This window comes from Cyanistes caeruleus, chromosome 2 (genome assembly GCF_971803275.1).
Source record: "Cyanistes caeruleus chromosome 2, bCyaCae1.hap1.1, whole genome shotgun sequence".
Classification (NCBI taxonomy): Eukaryota; Metazoa; Chordata; class Aves; order Passeriformes; family Paridae; genus Cyanistes; species Cyanistes caeruleus.
In genome coordinates, this window is record NC_141702.1 from 109,602,353 (window position 1) to 109,618,001 (window position 15,649).

At 43.2% G+C, this 15,649-nt stretch overlaps 1 protein-coding gene across 6 annotated transcripts in view; it reads left to right on the forward strand.

The window, feature by feature from the left end:
- The window catches only part of TTBK1 (tau tubulin kinase 1), a 103,283-nt gene that overhangs the window by 61,010 nt on the left and 26,624 nt on the right, over positions 1-15,649 (forward strand). For all 6 annotated transcript variants that reach the window (XM_086871672.1, XM_086871697.1, XM_086871681.1 and 3 more), the window contains 4 exons: positions 379-533; positions 1,287-1,506; positions 4,898-5,073; positions 5,721-6,279. In XM_086871672.1, coding sequence (XP_086727798.1) covers positions 379-533; positions 1,287-1,506; positions 4,898-5,073; positions 5,721-6,279 — 1,110 coding nt within the window. The remainder of the gene's footprint in view (positions 1-378; positions 534-1,286; positions 1,507-4,897; positions 5,074-5,720; positions 6,280-15,649) is intronic.

Consider the following 15,649-nt stretch of genomic DNA (forward strand, 5'->3'; position numbering starts at 1 on the left):
ATGTCTTCTGGCAGCCCTTGAACTCTGCATATCAAATGTACTTTTCTACATAATGTGCTGTCTAATCTAGAGAAAAACTGAATTAAAGTTATGGATTTAGAGCTGGAGTAACAAGTTAACTGCAAGATTTTATTGACTCAGTGTCAAAATGTGCATGCATTTCTTTTGTAGGTTTGAAGAAATTTCACTTATGAAGCCACAACCAACCTGAGGAACAACTGTTGCAATTTTATAAATTTTGCTTTCATTTCTTAGGACCTTTCATAGGCAAACTGGAGATTGAAAGGTGCACTTGGTCCTCATGCACATACTTCAGATTTTTGGTGAGAGCCTCTCTCAACCTACTTACCAGAAATTGCTCTTGTAAATCTATTCCAGCTAATCATGTCGGTTTTCGAGAACAGCATGAAAGAAAGGGGCATCACTGAAAATGAAGCCTTTGACTGGGAGAAGGCTGGTACAGACATCTTGTTGTCCACTAGCACCTCAACTCCACCACAGCAGAACACCAGGCAAACAGCAGCCATGTTTGGGTGAGTGTTGTTCCAGTCAGACAGTGAACAACAAACTCTTCTTTTTTTTTAGGATTTCAAGACCATTATGATTCTGGGAAGTTGGAGAAGCATGGCAGGCACCACTTGATCTTAGTTTTTTTATATTAATTTATGTCTGTGGTGGTGGACAGTGAGCCGAGTAGAACTGAATGGGTGCACTGCTCAAACCTCCTACACAGCTCCTCAGCCTGTTTACAATGTGTTTCATGTGCTGCTGCAAAGGTACACAGAGATTGATGCTGAGAGGTAGAGATTAGTCCAAACAGAAAAGGCTTGATAAGGCCTGGTTCACTGGTCTGTCTTGGTGCTTTTGGGGGGCTGACATTAGAGGATCCATTAAAGATCAATATTAGGGGATCAATAGGGGATACATTAGGGAACAATAATCGCTATGTTACAGAAGATAAAAACTGTAAGGCCTAGTAAGCCTCATTTTCTCATGCAAAAGGAGAGATTTCTTCAGAGCTCAATATGGTGTGATGGGCACTTGTGAAGAAGTTTTCAGCCTCTGTATCAGGGGTCCCAAGATGCTGTCACTGATCCCTCCCACTGTATTTGTAACTTTCATTACTTGGAATCCTCCTGTTCTGCTTCAGGATGTCATATCTGGGACTACCTGATTTTCAGCTTAGTAATACCCTAAAATCTGCTAAGGAATTCCTGTGGGGCAGTGTGATAGGCTTCCTTCTTTGTATACTGATAATTTTACCTTTCTTCTTATCTCTTTTATAGGGTGGTTAATGTCACTCCAGTACCTGGGGACCTGCTCCGTGAGAACACTGAGGATGTCCTTCAGGGTGAACATTTGAGTGATCAAGAGAATGCTCCTCCCATCCTGTCAGGTCGGCCAGTGGAAGGTCTTGGTCAGGCTCCAAACACGGCTTTCAATGAGGGTGAAGTTTGGGAAGAGACAGATGTGAATCGCAACAAACTCAGGATCAGCATCAGCAAAGTAAAGAACATTTCCTTGTCTCCTGTGACTGTTGGATGTAGGGCCATGGTTTCATAGACTTCTAGAAGCCACTCAGATCCACTGATGTAGCATCCTATGTAGTAAGCCCAAAAAGCATTGAATAATTTTTCTGTGAAAAAGGGAAATTATGAACAATTTTTTCACAGAGTAAAAGCCATTGGGATTAATTTAGATCTTTATGCAAGTGACATTTTGGGGGCCAGTAATGTTGAAGTGAATCTTTCTTACCATCATATCAATATGTAGGATTTTGATACTTCAAGCAAGGGAATTCTGGTCCTTGCATAGCTGATACAATATCAGAAATGTCCCAGGCTTGGAAATTATAAACCAAAATTTTATTGTGTCCTAACCTCTTGGATAAATAATTGTAATCAGAGATATCTTTATAAGCTCTTTTTAGCTGTACCTTGAATCATCACTCATTTTTCTCTTCCTTTTTTTAACTTTCCTTTTAAGGGTAGGAAAACCTATAAGGAGCATCTAACAGTGGTTTCACCCCTGTGAAGAGTGAGAGAAACCATTACTTAATATTCTCATATTTCTGCATTCCAAGATCATCTTAAGCTGTCTTAACATACATAAAATGTGTACTTCAGTTGATTCTCCTCATAATCTCTAAGGTGTTTCTCATTTCTTTCTTTTAAATGTTACCTAATTTCTTGGAGGCATCTCCAGAGAAGGTTGATTCCATGATAAATGTCAAGTATAAGAATCTGTCAGTTGGTTTATTAATCAGGTTAATTTACATATTTCAAGTAAATTAGTATTAGTGGCAAGTCATCAGATACATACAGAATCTGCTAGCAGAGAAATATTCATCAGAATTAAAATGTTGTCAGGGCACATCAGATTCACATCACAAACCTGTCTTTAATGGACTTTTGTGGAGTGGCATGTTAAGTCTGTTAGTCTTCTGGGGCTGACCAGAATTCACTTCAGTCTCTACTGGTACAAAGTTAGTCTTTATTTCAGCAATATAGGTATCTCCACTATCCTTAGACTTATTAGAAAACATTATGGATGGACAAGAAATAATCCAATTTAATAATAACTAATGTTAATAATTTAATAATAACTAATAATTTAAAATTCTCCAATGCAAATAATTCGGATCAATGTGTTATCTGTATTGAGAACTTGCAGGGACATTCCCCAGCACTGACAAATTATGAACCATGTTCAGATTATTTCTTTGTCTCTCACTGGTAACTCTGCATTCCCAAAAGTTTTCAATTGAAGATATATGAAATAAGAAGCCTGACAGAGAGGGACAGTACTGTTCACACAATATATATTAAACAAAAGAGTATTACAGAAAAATCCTAGCAACTTCTATGTGTTTTTCTTTACATTTCTACCACCAGGTGCTTTGATGCTCTTGTCAGACTTTGCACAGGGGAGTTCTTTCTGCGTGCTGCTAGTTGTGTGTCATGTCTTAGGTACCTGATTCACAAGTTCTGTCCTAACAGCAGCTAAAGGTAGAAGAGGTTTATAGAAGCTCCACAGCAGAGCCAGGTGACATGGCAGTGAGCACTTCATCTCTGACAGGTTCTGTAGCTACACAGCAGTCTGTGCACCAAAGCCTAGGGCAACAAGCTCTCCAAAGCTAAAGTCCTTTCTCTCTGAGGGTTATTATCTTTAATTTGACTGTTGCCTGTCCTTTTGCTTCTCTAGACTTATTATCTTTAGTCTGACTGTTCTCTAAGAGAGGATCAGTTTTTATTTAAGTAACAGTCACCACATGAAGGAAAAAAAGATGCTTCAGATTTGATACCTAAGGGCACAGCTTTACCTCTGCTTGTAATCTGAGGCATCAGAACCACAAGGGCACTGGTGTGTTTAAATACCCTTCTGCTATTCACAGCATCACATCCTTCATGTTCCAGTCTTCTTAGAATTAACTGTCTCTCCCTGTCTTGCTCTTTGTATTTAGGGGATAAGCAGATCTTGCCATATTTTTTCCTCACTAATAACTCTCTAAGATGATCATTAGTTCTCTGTGCACACAATTCAGATCTCCTTCTGTCCTACTTCTCTCATTTCCGTGTTAAGGACAGGGCTTACTGTCATTGTTCTTCCACACCATCCCCTAGTTCTCTGCTCTTGAATCTTAACAAGTTGATGCTACCCAACAGTTACATCAGCACTTTGCTCCTTTCACAAACACATTTAACCTTCTCTTGCCTCTAGCCTTCTCCTGGTCATTACTGGATTACATTTTAAGTAATTATAATCTATTCTGCTTTTCCTCTAATGCTTGGAAGTTCTAAGTTCTCCTGAGCTGCAAAGGCTCTTTAGTTATGCATTCCAGCTCCAGCTTGAGTGGTTTAGGTCTGCTAATTTATGGGCGCTGACTGACTTGCCATGTACACACTGCATGCACAAGGCAACTGTCTGTATCAGCAGCATTTTACTGAGATGCTGCTTGTGTTCAGACCCTCTGGCATTAATAGAGGACAAGGGAATGTAGGGCAGGAAAGGGTAAGCACTCTCCATACACATTCCCACACAGAGGCCGTGTGTAGCAGCTGATGCTGCATGGCTGGCAACACAGCAGTGTTGAATGCAAGCCCTGTGCTGCCACTGTAGCCCTTGGACCATTCTGTCTCTTTGCTTTTGCCCCTCTCTTCCAAGGAAAATCAGCAATGTGGAAGGCAGAGGGCAGCTGTGTTGGTCACCTACTTTTGTCTTTTTCCTTTGTCTTTTCTTGTTTTTTCCTTTGTCTGCTGCTAGATTTAAAAAAAATCAAATTTAATAAGGCAATATGAAAGAGGAAATACAGAATGATAGCGTGTCCATGAGCATATTCAGCTCCCTGCATGACCTTGGCTCTGTGGAAAGTTCTTACAGATGTTGTGGTTGAGTGGATGTCATGAAAGACTTGGCTTAAAGGACCGAGATTAAAGCAAACAAAAACACAAATGGAAAACAAAACACCCTGGTAATTAGGAGATGCCTTAGTCAGACCAGATGTAAAAGTTTGTATATTGTAGTGCAATGCATGGCCCCTGCTTAAATGAATGTTGACAAACAAGGCTGTTAGACATCATGGACAGGCAGTTGGGGTTTGTGTATGCAGTAGGTTAACCCATGAGAACTCCTTAGGATCAGCCCTCAGGGTAATTGGAATGCATAGGCCACCTTTTAAAGATATTTAAATATTTGAATTTATTTTAAATCCATACCTTTTTTTAATACCAGCTGATTGCCAGGGCAGAAGGACCCTGCCTCCCCTCAGACATTCCTTGTGTAGATTGTGAAAATGCAGCCTAAAGCATATCCTGGGAGAAGGTCCAGAGCAACAGTGAAGGATGGAAATCAATGTCTTCGGCCAGATCTTGAAGTTCTTTGTGTTTATCCCCTTCAGACTCAGTGCATGGTGGAAGAGGAGCAGAGAAACGGGGTGTGCCCCAGTTCCCCTGTCCGAGTGCCTCCAGAGTCCCCGACCGCACAAGTGCGCTCCCTCCGCTACCGCCGCGTCAACAGCCCCGAGTCAGAGCGGCTCTCCACGGCTGATGGAAAAGCAGATCCACATGAAAGAAGGTTTGTTCACCTTCTGTAGCCTCCTGCTGCTTTTAGCAGAGTCTTGAGGATTCACTGTTGAGACCAATGTAATCATTCAATCAGCGGCCAATGGTCACAATTTTATTTACATTAACTTTTGGTTCACCTCCTTCTTTGCTTCCCCTTTCTTCATCAAAAATTTTGATGTCTCACACATGGAAGTCTTCCCCCAGAAGAGTCTGCAAGGCTTCTGGATGTTTCTTGTTGAAAACACACTGCAGTTGTCCTAAAATCTGGGCAGCTGACGCTCTGGCTTTGTGCAGCAATTTGCTGGCCTCTGAGATAGGCAGAGAAGCAAAGCAAGCAGCAGATGAAGGCCAAATGGGAAACATTGATCAGAACATAGTTTGGGTTTGTTTTTTTTATGAACCAGTAGAACTTAACAAGGGGGAAAGGCATTATTGGGGGAAAATCGTTATCATCCTGTCTGCAGGGGAAAGACATGCTGAATAGGCTGTAATACTGAAGCACTTCTTCATGCTATTATAGGTTCTAAAGAAATATTTTTGTTTAAGCCTGTCTTTCTGAAGCGTACCAAGAAATGAGTGAGAAGTCTTTTCTCTTATGATCCCTGTCATTAACCACAAACCTGATGTGTTTTCAATGGCTCCTTGTTGTGTCTCTAGGTCTCGAATGGATATCCCTGGCTCTCCGTCACGGCTCGTGTGCTCCTCGCAGCCAGCCCAGATGCTGTCCATCGATACCGGCCAGGCTGATCGGCAGGCGAGTGGCAGGATGGACGTGTCCGCGTCCGTGGAGCACGAGGCCCTCAGCAACGCTTTCCGCTCGGTGCCGCTCGCAGAGGAGGAGGACTTTGACAGCAAGGAGTGGGTTATCATTGACAAAGAGACAGAGCTGAAGGACTTCCACCCCGGTGCTGAGCCGAGCACGTCTGGAACCACAGATGAGGAGCCTGAGGAACTAAGGCCTATTGAAGATGGGGAGGAGAGAAGGCGTCTGGGGGCAGATGCTGCAGTGAGGCCGAAGACTCATGATGGGCGAAGTCGGGGTATGCTGCCTGTGACTGAGGAGGACAGTTCCCATAGACATGAAGGACCTTCTCAAACAGTGTCTGACAGTAGACATGAACAGCAGACAGGAAGTCCAGCCCACTCCCCCTTACATTCAGCACCAGCTCTCCGACAAAGGAGACGAGAATCTGAACCTACTGGTCCTCAGAGACAGGTAAGATCCCTGGGTCTGTACCTTGTTGCCTAGCATAGCATCATCTTAGGAAACCTCAACTGTGCTGGAGAAGTCTTTGATTCCAAGCATGAATGCTCGTGTAAAACTCTTCTGACAGTGCTGGCAAATGTTGTGAACACCTTAGAAGTGCTCCCAAAAGCCAGTGATGTCCTTCTAAGGACACACTGTCATGAAGATCTTTTAGCCATTTTGGTACAGGGACAAGAGGAGAGCACAGTTGTGATTCTGGGTATCTCTAGTCACTCCTCTTATGCTCTCCCACAGAGTTTTGTTAGTAACTGCTTAGTTGTATGGAGGTGTTGCTAGCAAATCTTCTCCACATAGTTTTTCAGCAGCATCAGGAGTGTATGGCAAGAGAATGCCCTCTAATCTAACCACACATCCGCACTGCACAGGCCCACAGCAATGCAAATCATAAAATAACTCCCTAAAATTAATCTTTCTTCTAAATATCTAATAAAAAGCTTAGAGTAGCCAGCACATACATCTCATCGACCTTACCTCAGTGAGAGGCATTGCTATTACCATGTATTTACTCACAGAAATGTTCTTTACCTATTGTGTTTTTTCCATATAGTTGTAGGGGGCTTTTTTTCTTTCAGTTTTGCTTTTTTCCTGGGGTCCCCTGATACTATAAACAGTTCACTTTTTAGTGGGAGGTGATTTATTAGATTAGCTGGAAAAATATAATACACTAGGCACAGAGTTCCTGTCATGTCTAATCTTTATTTCTAAGAAGGCTGTCCCAGAGTGTTCAGTGTAAGAGACAATCAAATTGTTCCCCTAAGAACTTTTTGTATTTATATGTTGATGAAGATCTCTCATGCACATGGAATCCATAAGCACAGCAAAGAGCAGGCAAGTTGCAAGTTTTGAGTCACGTACACAGTGATACCCTCCTATGACAGACTTTTGTGCAGTCTGCTTGTTCCTGTCTGGAAGATGGTGATTTTGTTTCTGCTTCCCTCTTGAGCTTATTCTCCAAGTAAGTTTCACTGGACTGGAGCACATTAAAAGAACATCTTTCTGTTCAGGTCTTGCCCAAATTCTTCTCTGGATCCCTGAGAGCTACACAAAGGAAACAGTGAATGAGACAAGAATCTATGTAAAAGGAATCAAAGCAAATCTGCAAATCACCTGGCAAGGTGTTCCTTGCTGAGGTGTATGAGGCTGCAGCATTTACAGAAAGGATAACAATGCTGACAGCAGGCACGAGTGGGGCTGTCCTGCTGAACGAGGAACAGAAGCAGCACATGCTTCTCATAGAGACTGCATTCCAGTTGCAAGGTTCCTAGGTAGAGGTGTTTGCTGTATAAAGCAAATATGTTGAATGTCCCAGGTATTTAGAAATTGCATAAGGCAGAATTGGCAGAGTTGGAATGTGTCTGAATTTGCCATGGTCTTTGGGGGGGTTGGTCAGCACAAGATCTGCAAGATGCAATGGGCATGGTAAGAGCCAGCTGATAAGAACCAGCTGTAAACAACAGCAAGGACACTTCACTGACATATTTAATGTGGCTAAAGAAGGCTGGAGAGGCCTTCTTGGCCAGAGCACATACACCCCTATGTGAAATGACTGGGGGAGTTGGATATGGTGCAGCAAAAAGACTTCTTATCACTTCACAGTAATATTTAAAAAGCAGGCAAAAAAGGTAAATTAATGGGATTGGGGGTGATTACTGCTAATATATTAGGCAGCCTTTGTTCTCCAGCAAACCATTTTATTTTTTTTCCTATGTTCTGAAATACCCTCTATTATCTCTGTGGCCTAGCTTTGTACATACTGACCAATACTGGACTTCTTTAGCTGACTGGGATTTAGTTGTTCTTTTGATGTCTGAATCCTTCAGTTACCACTGCAGCTGTGCAGTGATATTCATATTTTTCCATTTGCTGTCACAAAACCAGCTATTAACACTCAAAGGCACTTGGTGCCTAAAGGAAAGTAGAAACCTGTTTTCCTTAGCTGCAGCAAATATGGAGGAACAGACAGCTGGGACAATAATAAGAAGTTGACCAAGGACTTCACTAGTGAAAATACTGAAGGCCTCATCAGCAATGGCAGATGTTTCCTGTAGCTCATGCTTGTGCTTCTCTGGGTTTGATTAAAACTGTGATTAAGTTGTGTGTGTGTGTGTGTATGTGTGTGTAGGTGAGTAAATCTTCCTTATCTTTAAATATGAACTGAGCCTGTAAGATAGGTAAAAATTTCACTAAATGCTGAATTACCATGACAGGTAGGCTTTGTTGTACCCATTTGTGACGTCATTTTGGTGTCCCAAAACCTGGTGATCATCCCTTGGTGTCATTAGTGTACTCACTGAAAGCAAATGGGGAATCCCTGCTCTGATGCTTTCTTCTGTTAATCCATTCTCTGGCTCCAGTCTATGAGCCATCACTTATAACTGGCAGAAAGACAGTGTCTTCTGGATTGTCATAGAATCACAGCCTGCCTGAGGTTGGAAGGGACCTCTAGAGATCATCTAGTTCTACCCTCTGCTCCAATATGGATCACCTAGAGCAGGTTGCTCAGGACAATGTCCAATCAAAATATCTCTGAGGATGGAGTCTCTACAAATTCTCTGGGCAACCTGTTCCAGTGTTCAATCACTGTTATGATAAAAACTTCTTTAATTTGAGTTTTCTGTATTTCAATTTCTGTTCCTTTCTTCTTTTACTTTCACTGGACATCACTAAGAAGAGTCTGGACCCATCTTCCCATCAGGTATTTATAAATATTGTTAAGAATTCCCTTGAGCCTTCTCTTCTCCAGTCTAAAAAGTCACAGCTCTCTCAGCCTCTCCTCAAATTAAAGGTCTTCTAGTCCCTTTATCATTTCTGTTACCCTTCCCTGGACTATCTCTGATGTGTCCCCATGTCTCTTGTACTGGGGAGCTCAGAACTGGAGCACTGCACTCCAGGTGTGACTCACCAGTGCTGAGCAGAGGGGAAGGACCATCTCCTTCAGCCTGCTGGCTGCACTCCTGGTGTGTCCTGAGGGGCTGTTGGCCCTTTGTGCACCTTACCAAAACAGGTGGCCCACAGTGTGTTCTGTTCCTCCCCACTTCCCTTTGTTGAACTTAGTGAAATTCCTTTTTCCCTTTTCACCACCTATCCTGGCACCGCTGAATGTGAGCGCAACCTTCTGGTGTGTCAGCCACTCCTCCCACTATTGTGTCATCTGTGAATCTGCAGAAGGTACACTCTGTCCCATCATCCAGGTCACTGATTAAGTTGTTAAATAGTAGTGGCTGCATTGTCAGCCCCTGGCTACAACATTAATGATTGGACATTTTTTCTCCGAACACGATATTTTATGACCAGGACCCCACACAGTTTTCAGTCCAATTCACTATCTACTTATCTAGCCTATATTTCATTGTTTTGTCTATGAAGATTTTATGGGAGACAGTGTCAGAAACCTTACCAAAGTCAAGATCAACAACCTCCCACCCAGTCCTCTCAGCACAGAAAGCTCTCGGGTTCATCAGACATGATTTCCCCTTCACATATCCATGTTGACTGCACCTTCTTCTTCTTCATATGTTTGGAAATGCTCCTTCTTCCAGGAGGATTTGCTCCATTTCCTTTCCAGGCTGACCAGCCTTTAGTTCCCTGAATTAGCCTCATTTAGAACTCAAATGTTTCTTCAAATATTTCAGTCTTTTGGAGGACAGATACTGTAGCTCAAATGTGAGAGATGGTGCTGTCCTCGTTAAAACTGTGGGTGTAAGAGGGAGCATAGAATGATCAGATGCTGCTGTGAGGAAAGTCAAGTACAGAGGAGGCTCTGAATAGCCTGGGGGAGTTTCTGACCCAAATATTCTCACATACTAGGTATATCCCAGTTTCAGATGACAAGAAAATGGCTGCAGCAGAGCACAGATCTCATGGGAAGACCTATTGTAAAAGGAGAACAGAAACTATGTCCTGTTCAAGCCCTTCTCTCTGTGCACCACTCAGAACATCTGTTTAACAAAGCTCTAAGGGTTTACTTTAATGTATGCATTTCAGGGATGTCCTAATAAGACTCGGGGTCTTTTTATGCACTAGTGTGCAGATAAAGCTATAGAAATAGATAAAGAATGACTGGAAGAGAAGATTGAACTTCCGTTTACCTATTAATCCTGACATAAGGTTACTGCTACTGTTGGAAATAATTTAAACCCATACCTCACAATATAATTTAAAAATCTGTCAAGTTCTTAAGTACGCTGCATAAATTCACTGATATTTGACAGGGATGGCAACTTACTGCTGCCTTCTGCAGTGAAAAGACTTACAAGTGTTCATACATATATGAGTTTTAGAAATTATTTCTGACTATGCTTAGGTCTGTGCTCATAGGTATTTCTTGACTCTCAATCTCCCCTGCTGCTAGTGCAGTTGGCATTGTACAAAATGGGGATACACATGACTAAAACATGCCTGTCAAAATGATGTCACATCTAAAAAGCCACAAGAGAAGTGAAAAATTAAAGTGGGAGATGATATTTACTCTGCTTTACCTATCCTTGAATATATTCTGCAGGGTTCAGAGTGCATTTTGCTTAGTCCTAGAGTTCATTGTTAGAAAAGGTCCCAATGTGAAGAGGCACTAGTATATTTTTCTCACCAACTCAGCTGTGTAGTTAAAATCACTCTTTTAAATCATCTTGATGCTATCTTCGGCCTCTTTTCTCACACAGCCACCAGAGTGCCACAAGTGAACTTGCTTAAAATTGTTTGTCTTGAGGCTTTGAGAGGGCAGCAGGGGAAAAGATGCTGTGTGTCTTGATTTCCTTTCCCTTCTACAGCATTGTCTGTGGGCTGTTCTGAAGGGATCTGAGAGACCATTTCTCAGTGGTGAGAAATGGACATTGGCAGAGGGAAAGACTCATTGTTCCTCACTCACTATAATTCCCATTGGTCTGCATTCGGTGCCTGTTGTAGATGATGTGATTCTTTGAAAGTCAGTTCCTCTGTCTTCCCTCCACATGAGAAGAGAAGCCATTTATATCTGTAAAATATATTGAGTTCTATCAACATCACGTTCTCCTGGGACTTCACATACAAAGTGTCCTACTGATCCTGTCCAAACAGAGCAGAATAGGCCTGATGGAAGGTTGTCCAGCCTGATTGCTGCAAAGGGATGAAGGGGGGCAGCATCTTCACCATTGATTGAGTAATTTAAGCATTAGAGCATCGGTGAAAAAAGGTGTCATGTCTGTAAGCTCAGCTTCATCCTGGAGGCAGCAATACCAAAGTGCACTTACTGATGGGGGGTTGTAATTGCTTCTTCATGGCCTGAGCAAGTTCCTTGGTCCTGTAGAGGAGGTCTCTCTGGATAGCTGGAGCGATCCTTTGAGATCTGAGAAGTCTTTCCCATATTGGGATGATATATACCTTGGAAATCATACAATATGCTGAACCCAAATATGGAATAAAAATTAGGAATAAAAATTCTAGTAATGCTTAGTTGTGCAGCTTGCAAATAGAACACCCAGGGCTGAATTTCTACACTATCTATGCAAAGAGGACATGGTTGTCTTTATGAGAAATTAGAGCTGCTGTCTAGATTTTATTTGTCTCTCTCAAGTACTCTGTATGACAGCATTACATTATTATTATCTGAGACTCTGATCTATGCAGTGACATGCAGTACATTTAGGACTGTGAATAATTGCTTTTCACATTTAATGCCAACCACGAACTGAGTAGCTCTCAGGCGCTTCTGAAGATATCTGCCTCAAGGCACTGCAAAGATATTGAAGGTGACAGGAAAGAGATGACACTGGATGACATTCAGCTCTTTCTAGTGCAAGGGCAACATCTCCAGTAAGGTAAGGAGAGCAGTTTTGGCTTAAAGAAAATCCAATATCACCTTTCCACATTTCACCTGCAGAGACTTCCTGAAAAGAAATGCAGCACAAGGAAGGGAATGCATTTCCCATTTTCCCTTCCTTCCTTTGAAAGGAAAGAAGTGATTCCAGGAGAAAAAGTCTGATTCTGGAGATTTAGACTTATGATCCTTATGAAAGTGCTAGTTTCATAAAAGAGGTAGAAAGGGAAGGAAGGGCTTAGCACTTTCAGGGTGAAGGATCTGAAGTCATTCCCCTAATGCCTCTCTCTTCCATTCAGAGCATAAAGGGAAGGTAGGGGCTGCAATCTCATCCTGACACAAACTCTCCTCAGTGGGTGTACTTCCTCCCTCTCCTGGTTATCCCAGGATCACAGAAGCAGAAAAGGAAACTAAGAGTGCATCTTCTCCTCATGTCCTCCTATGGTCCTGTGTTTTGAATTTCTCACTGAAAGGAGAATTATACTCTGCCTGCCTGTCCAGCTGCTGCCTATCCACTGCTTACCAGAACTGGAAGCATTAACACTCCCCCTGCAGGTACTCAATATAAAAATGTATCAGGAGGCCAACAGCATAAGTGTGAGAAAAGTCTACTAACAGCCCCCAAACTTGCTTTTTCAAATCACTGGAGTGGGTTTTAATGAGAGCCATTGAAAGAGCCCTTGAAAATCCCTCGCTTTCAAATACACATAATCATTTTAGCACTGTTTCACCTTTAATCATTCATGTGATTTCCAAATGTGTTCAGAGTTTAACTCTTACCTATGTGCAAGATGTATGAATAGCCTAGTTACGTGCCAAGATGAGCGCTGCCAGTGGAACAGAGAGGTGAGGCATGTGGCCTGAAGAGCCAGAGGAGGGGACAGAGTAGCAGAGCCTGGCACTGCTGGTGTCGCTCTGGTCCACCTGTGGCTTGGGAGAGCATGGCAGGTCCCCTGTAATGACAGGCTTCCATGGTGCCCATAGCAACCCTGGGAACTGATAGCCATAGAGAGCAGTAAGTAAGGCCCTGTGTAGTGCAAAAGCATTTTTCATCCGCCAGTGAAGATGTCCGCAGCATGCGCATCACAAACCAGGGGCGAGTCAAGTCTTTGCCTGACACCTTTTCCTCCACTCTTCTTGGTCTTTTTCAGTTGGAGGAGGACAGGCCTTCTCAGCACTCCCTCCCGAGGTACAGCCCCCTGAGAAGACTGGCGTCCTCCGTTTTCTCCTCCTCAACCCTGGAGACAGAACACTACCCTCACGTTGGTGGCACTTTCATACAGCGCAGCCGTTCGGCGGAGAGCAGCCCCGTGCGCATGCCCCACCGCAGGCACATGCCCCTCACGGCAGGAAACCACAGACTCATGCCTTCCGTCCTCCGCATTTCCAGGTCCCAGCTCCAGCAGGTGTGGGCCCGCTTCACACACAAAACATAGCCTGTTCAGGGAAGCAGCAGCCTCCATAATGCAATAATAGATCCCACTCGCCCACAATGTGTCACCACTTAATGCAATATTGAATCCCAGACAACACTGGCCTAAGGTACTGTAACTTCCAAAGCCCCTGCAACCAGATCCCACAGAGACTGAAAACATCTGCCTTTCTAAACCTCCCAGCAGCCTGAGCGAGGGGCGGCAGCAAGGCCGAAGATGAGAACGCAGATGGTGAACGTGTGGTGTGTGAAAGAGGTGGATGCCAGGGCTCATCTGAAAAACCCGCTCACGCGTCCTGCAGCCTCGGGGTAGGAAGTGCAGGGCTGCCTCACTGAACACATGCAATTGAACAACAAATATTGTCAAGTTATGACTGGAATGGAGAGACTGTGGAGGTATCAGCAAGCGTTACCTTCCTCAGCAAATGGGTTCAAGCATCTCTGTTGGTGTCTTACACTGGGCTGAATCTGTAGGCACTTTTACTCCATCTAGGTATAGGCAGACTCCCACTCAAAGCTCACCTGAGGCAGGACCTCAGGTTTGTCCCTCTTGTGGAGTTACAATCATGTATCTCTTTGTTGCTTTGGCTTTGGAAATGCCCTTGCTTTTGTTGCAGTTTGGTTTCCATACAGTGACCACACATTTCTGTCTCTGGCTGTGCCTCTGTCACATGACAGTGGGACTGTTTGCCTGCTCTCCACTCCTAAGCTGCTCCAAATTTTCCTACCTGCCCCCAGAGGCACTGACTGTCAAGTTGGATAGCAAAGATTTTCTTACTGATCCAGCTGTATATTACGCTGTTTTTAAATTCGAGAAATTCTAAGTAACTGCAGCTTTTCAATGGCAGAGCAGTCCTGCTTCTTGGCCTTGCTTGGAAATGCCTGTGATAACAGATCTCATTTGAGAAATAAAGTGGCCTCAGCTCCTGGTATACAGAGCCCATGAAACCCTTTGCTAAAACTGTGAATCTCAAAAGAGAAGGGAGTTCAAAGTTAATTTAAATTGCCATAAGTATCCTTATTCCCTGTGTTCACAGAAATATAGTGCCCTTTTCAGTAGAGCTGCAGTGTAAAACAGCAGACTGTGTGAAGACTTTCTGTAGTTAAATGAATGTAGTAACTGTCTTCTATTGCCATGAGCCTTTGGTCTCATCTTCTGGGAGAACGGGCAGTATGGATGTTAAGGTGAAGGGAGAAGGGGTCATTGCTGATGCTCAGGGCTCTAGGGAAGTGCAAGTCCAAAGTAAAATACTGTTCAGAAAATATACAAGCATAGGTACAGGCAAGAAAACATTCAGAAAGCTCAGACAGATGTGAAAACGGGTTGGAGTAAGCATGGGTGTTGGAAGTTGTGACATGGAGGTATCACTGCATAAGTAGGGTGTTTCCAGTGGACTTACAAGGAACAATTCCTCCCAAGCAGTGCTTTCTGTAGGTACATCTGCCCTACCTGAGGCTCCCTTAATATTAGATTCACTCTCCCATAAGCAAGACTGGATAGTGCAGCCCCAGACAGGAGGTGCTTTCTGAAGTTCCTATAACCTGGCCCAGTGTGTCTGCATGCTGCAGGACATGGCCTGACAGGCTGACATGCTGACAGAACATCCTGGGGGATGCAGGGATGGAGATGGGGGAGGTAACACACCCTTCTTGAGAAGATTCGGCCCAGGTATGACCAGCCTCTTCCCACAGTCATTCTTGCATCAGTTTCAATCATCATGCATCAGATCTTGCATCAGATCAATTTTCTTTTGATTTTCCCCAAGAACCTGTGCGAACAGGACAGTTTACTGTTCAGACAAAATTTTTATCTGCAATTTTTTCATGAGATTTATTTTTTAAAAAGGTATTGGGCATTGCCAAAAATACTTGGGTTGAATTAACCACTAGCCTAATGCTATTTGTCGGTTCCCTTGTCAAGCAGAGATACCAGAAAGAGCAAGGCTTTGCTCTTCTCAAAGTGACATGAGAAAGGATGATTTCCTTAAGCAGACTGTGCTCCAATGTTATTTTTTTCCCGTCTTCAATAGAGTCTTTAATGGAAGAACAGATTCCAGAAAAAATGGAATTTGTGAAAGCACTAGACTTAAATCAAT